Below are 12797 nucleotides of genomic sequence, written 5' to 3' on the forward strand. Positions count from 1 at the left end.
GCAAAATGACCAATGTAAACGATATTTTGGTTCGAAGCTACTAACTCAGAGTTTTCATGGCTTAAATGAAACAGTGCTAAAATTACATTAAACTAGCATTTTTCGAAAGCGCGGAATTTGGCTAAAATCAAGCAGTCAATCCAGCTTATTATTATAGCTTCGAATAAACTATGCGGATTCAATTTTGACAAATGCTGTGTACAACCTTTGTAGCGTCGTTCTAGTAGTCATTGAAACATTTTTAAATTTAAAAATTTTCAAGAGCGCTATTATGCTTTCTGTATCAATTAGCTCACCTGTACCTAACCTATATATATATATATAAGCCTGGATAAGTTATTTCGACGATTTTCTCTTTCTTCCAGAAATAAGCTAAAAATGACTCATTCCAGATTTCAGTACAACTTTTTACCAAAAAATAAATATAATTATGGTCCATTTCATAGTTCCATAGCAATGTATGCAGATACAGAATATTGTGCCAAATTTTCAGAAAGATTGCAGTTTTTATGAATTTATTAGATTTTTTTGTATTTCTCCATGTAAAACGAGTTTGAAAAATTCAACGGCGTATTACTCAAGTTAAAGAAAACTGACATGGGACGCTTATGCTTATTAAAACGAAAAAGGATTTTCATCTAACAGGCAAGTTTTTCGTTTATCTTCCAATGCAATTTTTTCAACTTTGAAAAAAAAAATCTAACAAGAGATATAAACGCCAAAAATCATCGCAATAACTTCTAAACGTAAGCTTTTGGTCAATATTGGCTTTTTAGTGCATAAAAACACTGTTTTCTTTGAAAGTCGTTGTTCTACACAATTTTTGAATTTATTACAAATCATTGCTAATTTATTATATTATTATTGGACATTTGAGTAATATAATTTGTTCGAATAACTTGTTCAGATTCTGATTTTTAAGAATTTAACGGTAAATCGCACATTGGCAATTATATTACTCCAGGAAAAGAAGAGGAACAATAATGTAATGAACTAGCAATAAATTGTAATAAATTTAAAAATTTTGTAGAACAACGACTTTTTGAGAAAGCAGTGTTTTTATGCACTTAAAAGTGTAAAAACATTTTAACATTATCAAAATGCGAACGGAACTAATCGCAATGTTCACCCGCTTCTTGTGGTACAGTGAAAATATATTGGCCTGAGGTGAGCCAGCCTAGGGCTGCAAGCCTCTCTAATAATGAAATAAAAAAATAAAAAGAAAATATATTGTAGACAGTATAAGTTCTAGTCTTCCTAGGAATCCATGGAGTAAAGCTTTTCGATCTTGGAATATGGCATATGATCTTGGTCATTCAAGAAATTCCTGGAGTATGGCCTTCCGATCTACATGCGTAACCAAAGATCAATTTACTCAATTGAATAATGGTGCATGCTCTCCTCTCCTGAAATTCCTGGAGTAAGGCCTTCCGATCTACACGCGTAATCAAAGATCAATTTACTCAATTGAAAAATGTTACATGCTCTCTGTAGTACAAAGAATGCAATACGTTCACAACATATGCTCTTGGTTATCCAAGAAATTCATGGAGTAAGGCTTCTGATTTACACGCGTAACCAAATATCAATTTACTTAATTGAAAAATGGTACATGCTCTCTGTAGTACAAAGAATGCAATACGTTCACAACATATTCTCTTGGTTATCCAAGAAATTCCTGGAGTAAGGCTTCTGATTTACACGCGTAACCAAATATCAATTTACTTAATTGAAAAATGGTACATGCTCTCTATAGGCCTTCACTTTAGAGGTTTCCTGGATAACCACGAACATCTTCTCTACGCATATTCTATCAAATGTACCACAATGAGCATATTACATATTCAAAACAGGTCTGTAGAACATTGGTTACGCGTGTAGATCTGGAGGCCTTAACTTCAGGGGTTTCTTGGATAACCAAGAACATCGTCCATTCACATATTCTATTCTGTTTTTCACAATGGATACAAAACATATTCAGAACAGACCTACACGGTTTTAACACGGTGCATATGCACCGCATAAAAACTAGTTTGGTGTATTTGTTGAAATCGCACACCAATACCAACAGATTCATTTGACAGCAATCCACCGAATATTGGTTTGGACGAATGAAAACTATCATAGACGTGAACAGATTTTCGTAAGACAAAATTGAAAAAAATGAAGGGTATTTTTGATTACCGATTCCTAATAAACCATTATTTGTTCATTGCGCTAATAGTACGCAATGGAAAGTAGGAACTCTAAAATACATGTTACATACCCAAGCAACCAAAAGTTCGGATAACAGTACATTCCTGGCTTAATCAGCTCCAAGAGGGATCCTGAATGGAATTCTATTCAGCTCACTTTTTAAGTAGTTAACCGAACTATCAAGTTCATATTAAGTTATTTTTAAGCTTCTAAAGTGGACATCAAAGTTCACAAAAAGTTCGGTGAGAGTCCTGTATAGCATGCTATTCAGCTAGACCATGAACTTAAAGTGTACTTTACAAAATAAAATAAAAACCACAAGGCGATGTACTGGAAGAACAATTTTTTTTTTCAATGATTGTTCACTAGAATGTAAATGCTGTTCTTATTTAGGATGCGAGACTCCTTGTGACGATGTGCCTACCACAAGTATTGAGCTCCAGTCCTCCTCTTATAATCCGAGATGCGTACCACTGCTCCATACGATCGACATATAAAGTGGCAAATTTTTACTTCATGAGTTGATTTCATATATGACACTTGTCTCAAAGTTCACCATAAGTTCAATTAGGATAAAATGTGAACTAGAAATTTCATATAATGTCAAGGTGGCACTAAATGTGAACTTTATGTCACAAAAAGTTCATACCGTACTGATTCTGCATATGAAAGTTCACAAAAAGTTCGTATGTAGCTTGATTCTGATTCTTTGAAGTTTATAAAAAGTTCATGTGGACCTGAAGGCGGCTTTGAACAGTTTTATTTTGTTTTGTTTTAGTAGCAGTGTGCCTATGCTCAAGTTCCTTCAAGGTGTTATTCAGAACTTTTTTTTTGTACTTGTGAAGTGAAAAAAATATTTTGTTGTGCTGACAACAAGTTCGGTTTGTGCTATCGTGGAACTTGATATTAGAAGTTCGGAACAAGTTCCAAAGTAGCGTGGTGTGAACTTTATAGTTCGGAATAATATTGATTTTCAAGCTGATTAGAAGTATTACTTCGGTTAGTACTTGAACCGAACTTCTTGTTAGAAGTTCGGAACAATAATTTAAGTACCGTAACGTGAACTTCAGATGAAGTTCAGATGAAGAGGAATAAGCAACTTTCTTGAACTTTCAAGTTCATTAATAGTATTGATTGAGAGTTAAGTTCGGTTTATAAACAATGGAGCTATAATCGAACTAAATGTGAACTTCTTAGTTCAATCCTCAAGTCTAATCCGAACTTATGGTTGCTTGGGATATAAATTAATTAGAGTCAGTAGTTGGGTTAGCGTTTAAATTGGATTTGAAAACTATGCAGTACATACTACGACGGGAATTAGCTCACTACCCTATAGTTATAAAAGAAGAATTTTCCATAGAGTCCATTGAAAAAAGAAAAACACATTTCCGTAAAAAAATCCATATTAGCAATAAAGAATTTCAAAATTTTCCACAAAATAAATATTTTTTTCCATAAACAATTAAAAAATTTCCAAAAAAAAATCAATAAAGCTTATACATAAGATAAATTTTCATATACAAAAAAAAACAATAAAATTTAATAATTTTTTTATAAACAATAAACGCTTCTAGAGAAGAGGTCATCTATCGAAAAAAATGCTCCGTAATGACGTTCTTGCCCCGCAAATAGGTGAAGAAATTGGCTTTCTTTTAATTCTCTGTTGAATCTCCTGCTTTCAGGGCTATTCCTTGGACAGTAGGAAACTTGGTCTTTGTAATCGTTACTGGTGGGATCTTCTTCTTACCATTCCTCTTGAATTGGCTTTGCGTACTAGGATCACTGTTATGCTACACGCAAAAAAGCGCTCCTAATTTCGTGAACCAGCAACAATACAGCGTGATTTGAGCCATGGGCTCAGGAACACCAGTCACGTTTTCCAGAAAACGTGATTGTTGTTCCCGAAACCGTGACTCAAAATACCCATCTTGTTAGATCACGAGTTCATGGACTCATTTTTGCGTGTACGTTTGGACAGGGCAAGTGAATTGTTTGTTCGCTCGAGTTGAACGTAAATTGAAGCTCTAAACACCTACGTTCGGTTCTCTTGAATGAAAAGAAAGTTGAACCAACTTTTGGAAAGTCAATTAATTTCAACTAAGTTGTTCAATTCACTTGCCCTGTCAAAACGTAGCATTAGCCAATGTTATCTGAACAAGTTGGTGGTAGCAACACTGTAACCGTAATTGAGGTAAGACCTATGGTGGCACGTGGATAGTGGATTTTCCATGATCGGAAAGAATCAGATAGGGAGGCAACTTTTGATGTGAGCCATTTGGCGATGCAAAAATTTCGGCGGCGTCGTGATGCTGAAAAATTGACGGTTGTCTCCAAAAATGGTAAATACCAAAGTTTCTAATAGGGTGACTGTACCAGTTTTGGCCATGTTCCTAATTTGGCCAGTTTCTTGCATAACTCCGAAAATAAAGCCATTTCCGAGGATTTTTATAGCTGTAACGGGAGATACATCCCTTACGCATCTTCGCTGTGGAAAATGGTCGATAGTTTTTGGAAAATATGCATTTTTCAGGGTTGGCCAAATTAGGCACTAAGGTGGCCAAAACCGGTACACTTCCCTAGTAAAGTTACCCAATCTACTTAGGTACACTGATTCTGAATGAAGCTCAACTTGCTTTATTCAACCCCCAAGTGACTTCACTGTTTCTAAAACAAATCTAATACATTTTAGGTTTATAAATACTTTATCCGAAGACGGACGAAAAACATAATGCCGCGGTTTTCGTGAATCGAGAGTGAAAACGTACGAAACGTACGAATGGTTTTCTCGCGTTTGATGTTCGAGAAATGATGTACATGGTATACTTATATCAATCAAAATTGTTGATGTCTTGTCTAAATTGCGAGAAACGAAATACCACAACAAGGCGAATTACAAATTATTCATTTCTTCTCAACTGATTTCGGAAAATGTAAAACATATAACTTTGAGTTTAGAATATCTTGATCTAACTGGCTGTGATATTTTCACCTGCATGAAATCACGCAATAACGTAATCTCCATTTCATTGCGTGTTCCAAAAATAATTCGATTTCTTTCGTAAAGTATATTTTCCGTACATTTTCTATAAAGTTTTTAATTTATTTTTTCCTCAGTTCTTTCAATGCTTTAACTCTTGGTTTAATTTCTGTTGTTTGTGTTGTTGCTGTTACTGCTGTGTACTCGGAGTGTGTATGTATTGTGGTTTGGTATTGTTTATTTATTCATTGAAGTGTAAATGTGAGAATGTAAACGCTGTTGCTGTTGTCATTTCCTGGTTCAATGCAAGCTTAAAACTTCGAACATTCACTCGCGTTAACGGAAATTGAAAGTAGTTAACAATTTTTGTTCTTAAGGGAAATGTACAATCAGGAAACAAACTTCCGTGATTTAGAAAATCACGCGCCATGTATTGTTTCTCATTCCGATCATGGCGGTAGTTTGATCCTGACCATCAATTTACGATTGTTTTTGTTTGTGTGTATTTTGGGATGTGTTTGTTTTTAGTGAGCGTGAGTTTGCTTATCGTTGGTGTTTCGAAAATGTTGATGTGTTTGTGTTAGCGAAATTTGAAAAAGTTCTCTTTTGTAAACGAACCAAGTGCGTTAACTTCTATGAAGCGCACACTATTCTTCACATGACTGTTTTGTGTTTATGTTTATGGATGTGTATCGTTATGTCATTTAATCGCTCTGTATCACTTCATCATAACCTTGCTAGAATTTGTATTTGCATTCACTAACATCTTTTCCCTTGAATTAACTCCTTTGGAAAAAATAATTTACTTCTGAACAATAATGATAATACTGTTCAACAGCTAAAACAAATTATCGACTAACTTATCGCTTACAGATCTTTTTGCTTTGTTTGAGATACGTTACTCATTCGGAGTAATTTCGTTTGTTACTATAACAAAATACCACCTAAGAAGAATAATTTGTGTGGAAAAATTGGATCTAAGAAAATGACAAACTCATTTTCAAATTCAATTGACTAAATGGTAATAATTCCTAAGATTTGATAAGATTCTTTTTGTTTTATGCATTTAGCCTACTCTCAGTGTTGGCTCTTGTAACGATTTGATAACAACTAAATATGGAGCATTCCATTTCGCATTCTTTCGTTTTGTTACTCCCACCGTGGAGCTGTTCACTGCGTTTCATATATGCGTGTTTTGTTTGTTTGTGGCTGTTTTTTTTGCAGGTTTTCTGACTGTTTTCTGATAATATTTGCTTTTCCCGTCTCGCGCACCATAAAAATCTGCTGATATATCTTTTTCGTATAAATTATGTTCAGTATTTATATGAAAAAATGTACAATTGTTTTGGTTGTCGTTTTTTAAATCGATCAATATAATTAAAGATGAACATCTGAAATTATTCTCAAGCAATATGTACAGTAAACATTATTCGAATGTTTTCGTTCGTTTATTTTCGGCTAGAGGGATTCTAAAGAATGTATTTGCAGGGTGTAAGACTATTTTTGCTCCTGGCATGACTAACTCGACTCACTCGCGCCATCCCGAGGCATACGTTATTGAGGTTTGTCCTGACTGACAGAATGTTTACTATCCTGTAATAAGATTTACAATGTTGGAATTAAATTTCACTATAGTTTAATTATTTTGTACCTGATCAATTTCGTCCAACGATTCGAGTTTAGCAATTGGAGCGAAAATGTTCCAATTGTGACCCTCCGGAGTATCGTCCATTGGTTGATTAAATGAAGAAAATTTTGAGCACCTAAAATTAGTCGACAGTTTTTATTTACTCTATTTTGTTATTTTTTTATTGATTATTTTTGCACTTCAGCGGGAAATTGTATCACGACTTTGATAGTTTTGTATTCTATCTGTAATATAGTACAGATAGAATGGTCGGATAATTCAGGACAGAGAGAACAGACGTTCGTTTTAGATTTTGCCGTTGTGTAAAACTTCGTACTGCAGTACCAAGGTCTTTTAGAAGTATGTCGTTTTGCCTCCGTTACGCGGTGTTAGTGGGCTGACAATTATGGTTAAAATGGCGCCAATGATCACTACACACGTTTTGAACACATTGTTTTATGAGCCTCCATGTCTGTTCTCTGTGATTTTGTAAACAAACATTGGGAAGCAAATTCCTGATAAAACAAGCATTTCCTTAGAAAATGACGATATTTATCCAAAAAAATGGGCCATCTGATAAGAGAATTAGTTTTGCACAAATACCATTATAAGGAAATGATTGATCAATGTTTGCTTACAAAATGTACACCAAAAGTGGTAACTAGAGAGTCATTTTTTAATTATGTCCTGACGTTACTTACTTGAAAAGGCTTTTCTCGTTGGCGCATTCCGGCTGCGAGACGGACCGTTGCACGTTGGTCCGCTGCTGAGCCGTCGGTCCACCGTGTTTGGCAACACTGCCACTGGCAGCGTCACCAGTGCCGGCACACATGTCAAAAGAGAAATCACTCTCGGACGGTTGGTACGATGACAACGCAGTCTTGCCGGACTGCTGCATCTGTTGCTGCTGGTGTTGCAGCTGTTGGTGGTGAAACTGCAGCTGCATCTGCTGCTGCTGGTGCAGGATTTCTAAAACCGTTCTGATATCTTTCCTTAGGCTACCTTCTAAGCTGTCTAGTCTTATCGTTAAATCAGATAATTGATTTGTTAGTAATCTGTAAGGTTGTGAGCGCATTAGAATTAGATCCCAAAGATCTTCATTTTGATGGTTAGGATTACCCTAGATTATCATGGGGTGGCTGTTGTTGCTGCGGCTGCGAAGATTGGTGATGATGGTGAAGATGGTGATCACTGACGTCCCTGCCGCCAGTGCTGCTGATTGGTGCGGTATGGTGGAACACGTCCTCGACGTCCGGACTGCACTTGAGATCGACGGGGCCACTCAGGCGACCAACCAGTGGCCCGTCCTTACCACTGCCTACGCAGATGCAGCCTCGATTGCTGATGGCACTGAGCGTGACGGTATCCGGTGCAATCCCCTTCGGCGACTGGATATCACTGGGCGGACTGTGCTTGTGCGAGCTCTTAGGGCTCTCGTTTGGAGATGCTGTATGGGAGAATGGATTGACTGATTAGTGCGAATTTAGTAATGGAAAACGTTTTCATTCTAAACATTAAAAGTAACACAGAAGTCGCTGTTCAAACATTTCATCAACGAGCGGAACTTAGTAATCGTTAGTAATATTACGACATTATTATCAGTGTTCAACTTAACCCATATATGTAGTTCTATGTTCTATTACCAGAGTTAACCTAATAATATCATTTGAAAAATAAATTCGATTACAGGTGTCTTTTGGTACATCCGTATTAAGTAGTTTACAGGGCTTAGTGCACAGTAATTTAATAGTGTCAGGGAATTAGTGCTATACATTGATGATCGTTCGTGCAGAAAATGGTACACTGAAAATACTGTTATTATACAAATATAGGGTAACCGGCGGTAATGTTGGCCCTGGATGTAACATTGGCTCATCATGCAAATTAATCAATATTTCAGCGATAATACGTCGATTTGTAGGGAGATATTAACCATTGCTTCTTTAGAAAAGTGTATCAAACATATATCTGCCTCATAACTCTAGATTTATACACTTCTTAAACTATTAAAAGCAATTATCTTGCGTGAAAAATCACTTTGACTCTTTTTTTTAGTAGCCATGTTTCGTTGACTTATGCAGGCTGGCTGTGCTAGAGTTTTTCTTTTGCCCAATAGAAGAGTTTTATGAATGAACATACCTGCTTTCGCACATCAGATGAATAGATAACAACCACATTATGTCAGCTATCATTTTTATTTCACAATTTCCATTAGTATAGCGACATAATTAACCAAAACATTTTTGGACAATACTGGGGGCACCCGTAGCCAGACGAGCTCGGTGGTCTAGTGGCTACCGCTTCTGCCTTATAAGCAGGAGGTCGTGGGTTCAATTCCAGGCTCGACCTTTTCCTACTTTGTATTTCTATCTTAGTTCTTTCTATGTTTCACGTTATACCAAAACGATTCCTACTGTTATAACCTTCCACACAATCCCAAAACCTCCCGTGGCACCTATGAGAGGTCGTAGAGTTCTCTGCATCTTTCTTAAGTAGGTGTCCAGCAAACCATCCTCCCCTTTCCTCAGCATTCGCAAGGACGTGGCCAGGACAGATCTCGACTATTGGAGAGTACATTGCTTCCATCTAAGAGTTAGTGATTAGTCCCAAATCAATATCTGTGGTAACGGATGAAAGTGATGCTACTCTCATACAATAATCTTGGCTTGTACCACCTACGAATTTGTGCGAACTGCTAAATGTTAATGCTAATGCTAATGCTAATGCTAATGCTAATACTGGGGGCACCCGTAGCCAAATGGTGGCAGGCGCTTTCGATTTGTAGCACTACGTTAGTATAGGTGAAACTCTAAAAACAAAACATTCTCACCAATAACCCGTACTGGAGAAAATAACCGAAAGCTGCAGATGGAATATCCGATGGCTGCGATTAGTTTGCTATGATTTTTGTAAAAACAGGTTAATCCACTCAGCGGTTAAGTTTCATTCGCAAATAACATAACGCTAAACTCAACCCACACCAAGCCTCTAGTAATGCTTCATGTATGGTAGGTTTCTGAAATTTATAAAGTACTTAAACTCTCAGACAATTTCCTTCCCACAACCTAAAACGTCTTGTAGTTTGTAAATGGGCCTTCATGATGCTTTTCTGGAATCACGATATAATCGCTTTCATTCGCAGAACATACCAAAAATAATTGCCTACCTTACGGCCTTCAAACACGATTCAAGCAAAAGCGATTCAAGCATCAACCTTTCGTGGTTCAATACACCATTTTCTTCATAATTTCGAAATTATTCAATTAGTGTAAGAATATTTAGTTTTATCATCTTTCGCACGAATCCATTTCTCATTTAATAATGGAAAGATACAATGGATCGTATGTTTCATTAGATAAACTTTCAACGTCATTTCATGTGAATAATTTCAAGTCAAATTACTTGACAAATACCTTCATCATAATTTAGATTTATTATTGCTTGCAAAAAGTATTTTGATCTGTAAAATGATACCGAAAAAGTATTCTCTCAACTCGGGAAGTTGAAACACGTGAGAGTTTTGAGAGGATTCACAACAGCTGATCGATATAGAGAGGAGTGGAATCAAACGCACGTACCAATCATGAAACTTCAATGCAGGCAGAGTTGAAAACAAGCATCCAATAATTGTATTTATGAATAATTGTGTAATAATATCAGGTAGTTGACACAGTTATAACTGTTCATGCACAGTACAAAGCAAGGAATTGCCTAGAATAAGTTTTACAATTGGCTTTCTTCAGTAGTGCGTTATGCATCATCCCCACCTAAAGCATTGTTTACGTTTTGGAAAAAAGTTTCTTTGAGAGTATCGCGAGAACGAAAGCAACACAACTGCCATGGTTTCAACTAGCAGTAAATCTCAAAATTATGCGGCAGCCAATAATTACCGTATGCAATTTGTTTGAAGGCACAACATGAGGGCTAGAACATGTAGCCTTTTTGCAATTGCTGTTTTTAATACAGATTTCATTTTTCTAAACTTCTTCACTTGCAAATATGGTAAATATTTGGGAAATAAATGATTCATATAATAGTATTTTCGTTAGCATGTCCTTGGTAAGCGAGCTATTCGGGGAATCTGAAACGCACTCTCACAATCAGTGTGGTAGTATTTTACATGCAACCAACTAGAATTCACGCTCAATAAGATGATTTAATTTTCTCTGTTTGTTTGCATGCTGCCTTTATTCAACGCAAGCAAAATGACTGGTACTGGTACTATAAACAGCAACCCATCTTTTTCTCTCGTATGTTCGAAATCAACAATCACTCGTCCCAAGTGGGCTGAAAAAATATCCACCTGATAGGGACAAGGATGCCGACGTTTTGTCCATTTCTCTCGAGACTTTCGCTGGTTTTAATGAGATATTGCGGACATTCATCGTCGTTCTTTGCTATTTGGCGTCAAAACCAAATGTAAGCAAGCCGGCTGGAGGAATAATTCTGGTTGGAAATGCAATATATGAAGATTTATAACGATAAATGTGCTCAACCGTAGCATAATGGGCCAAGGTTTGAGCCGGTACCCCTATGTCTACAAAGTAAGAGAACAACTACACACATCAAGATGTTCAAAAATATACATGGGTATATCTGAGTGACAAAGTCTGCTCGCAGATATAACAACTGATGGATTGTACTTTAAAGTCGAATATATGGTGCCAGTGGACTGCAAGGCGTAATCACGCAGATTGTTTCAAAACAAGCAAAACAGAGAACAACATTTGTTTTCCTAGATGTGTCTGTTCTACTACGAGTGGTTCTACAAGTAGTGAAGATTGTTTTTTAATTTTTTTTTCATTTGGTATTTATTATTTTGGCTGAATTTTTTCATACTCGTCCCTCATAAACAAAATCTCATCGCGAAACAAAGAAATACAGCACCAATTTCGTCGATTCTTTTTACAAACATGCGTGCTCACTGCTGAAAAAATCACAAAAATAATAAACAAATTAAATTCCTTTTCATTGCTTTGTTTTTCGTGGGATGAATATCGGAGCAAACCGTTTTGAAAATACATTTTTTGAGTCATTGATAACAAACACAGGTACACAATTCATATGTACACCTCACGAATATGGAGACGCATGGTTGCCCACCGTATTGTTTGTATGGCGAATCAATTACTTTATATCGTGGAAATACTATCTCCAGAAAGGCTCGCCCGATATCTCTAATTTTTTTTTATAATATGTGAAGTTGGAAGATTAAATTTCATGGATTTTTATTGAAAATCGGTCCAGTATAACTGTTTTTTAGAAAAACTTTTTTTGATTTTTTCGATCACCCTCTCCGAAATTGGTGTCCCTTAGTGCCGGAACAAAGAAAGGGACGGTTCTACCAAATATTACAAAACTCGAAAATATCGTATATCCGTATCCTTCGGAATTTCTGTAATACGTTGATTTCCAATGCTTATTAATAGCAAATTTGGAAAAAATTACAGGCAAAAAGCACCACGTTACTCCACTTTTTTTCCCCCGATATCAAAGGTATAAGTTTGAACTATGTTCAGAAAATATTTCAGTTGCCGCCATCTACCCATTCGTAAGTTATTCATATTTTTCTAAACAGGTTTTTAAAAGCTGTATTAGTGGATATCGAAATTAAGTAAACAAAACACTTAATTTCGATATCCACTAATACAGCTTTTAAAAACCTTGGTAACGCCTCACGATCAGCTTTATTATCATTCTCATTTGAAAGCATACTTCGAAAAACTTTTATCAGAGGTTTAACGCGAAGAAAATGAAAATAAATCCATTTCATCGCTGTATTCAAGCAAATAACGTACAGCGTCGTCTACAAAGGTTTTAGAGCATAGGTGTTTATGGAGCATAACTCCAAAATGTCAAAACTAACAACTTTGCAGAAGAAAGTTTTGCTCTATCTCGTTTCTATCCAAAGATAACACTTATCTAGGCAAGCTTTAACTTATCTAGGTGAAACTTTAGTTCATCAAAATGAAGCTTAAAATCACCCGCGGTAGAGTG

The 12797-nt window shown here is 36.1% G+C and overlaps 1 protein-coding gene across 7 annotated transcripts in view; it reads right to left on the bottom strand.

Moving 5' to 3' along the window:
- Positions 1-5246: 5246 nt before the first annotated feature.
- Positions 5247-12797, bottom strand: part of LOC134218252 (potassium voltage-gated channel subfamily H member 6) — a 531314-nt gene continuing 523763 nt past the window's right edge. For all 7 annotated transcript variants that reach the window (XM_062697177.1, XM_062697179.1, XM_062697175.1 and 4 more), the window contains 4 exons: positions 7920-8247; positions 7502-7855; positions 6825-6936; positions 5247-6766 (listed from right to left, as the gene is read on the bottom strand). In XM_062697177.1, coding sequence (XP_062553161.1) covers positions 6728-6766; positions 6825-6936; positions 7502-7855; positions 7920-8247 — 833 coding nt within the window. In that variant the 3' untranslated portion in view covers positions 5247-6727. The remainder of the gene's footprint in view (positions 6767-6824; positions 6937-7501; positions 7856-7919; positions 8248-12797) is intronic.

Source organism: Armigeres subalbatus, chromosome 2 (genome assembly GCF_024139115.2).
Source record: "Armigeres subalbatus isolate Guangzhou_Male chromosome 2, GZ_Asu_2, whole genome shotgun sequence".
Classification (NCBI taxonomy): Eukaryota; Metazoa; Arthropoda; class Insecta; order Diptera; family Culicidae; genus Armigeres; species Armigeres subalbatus.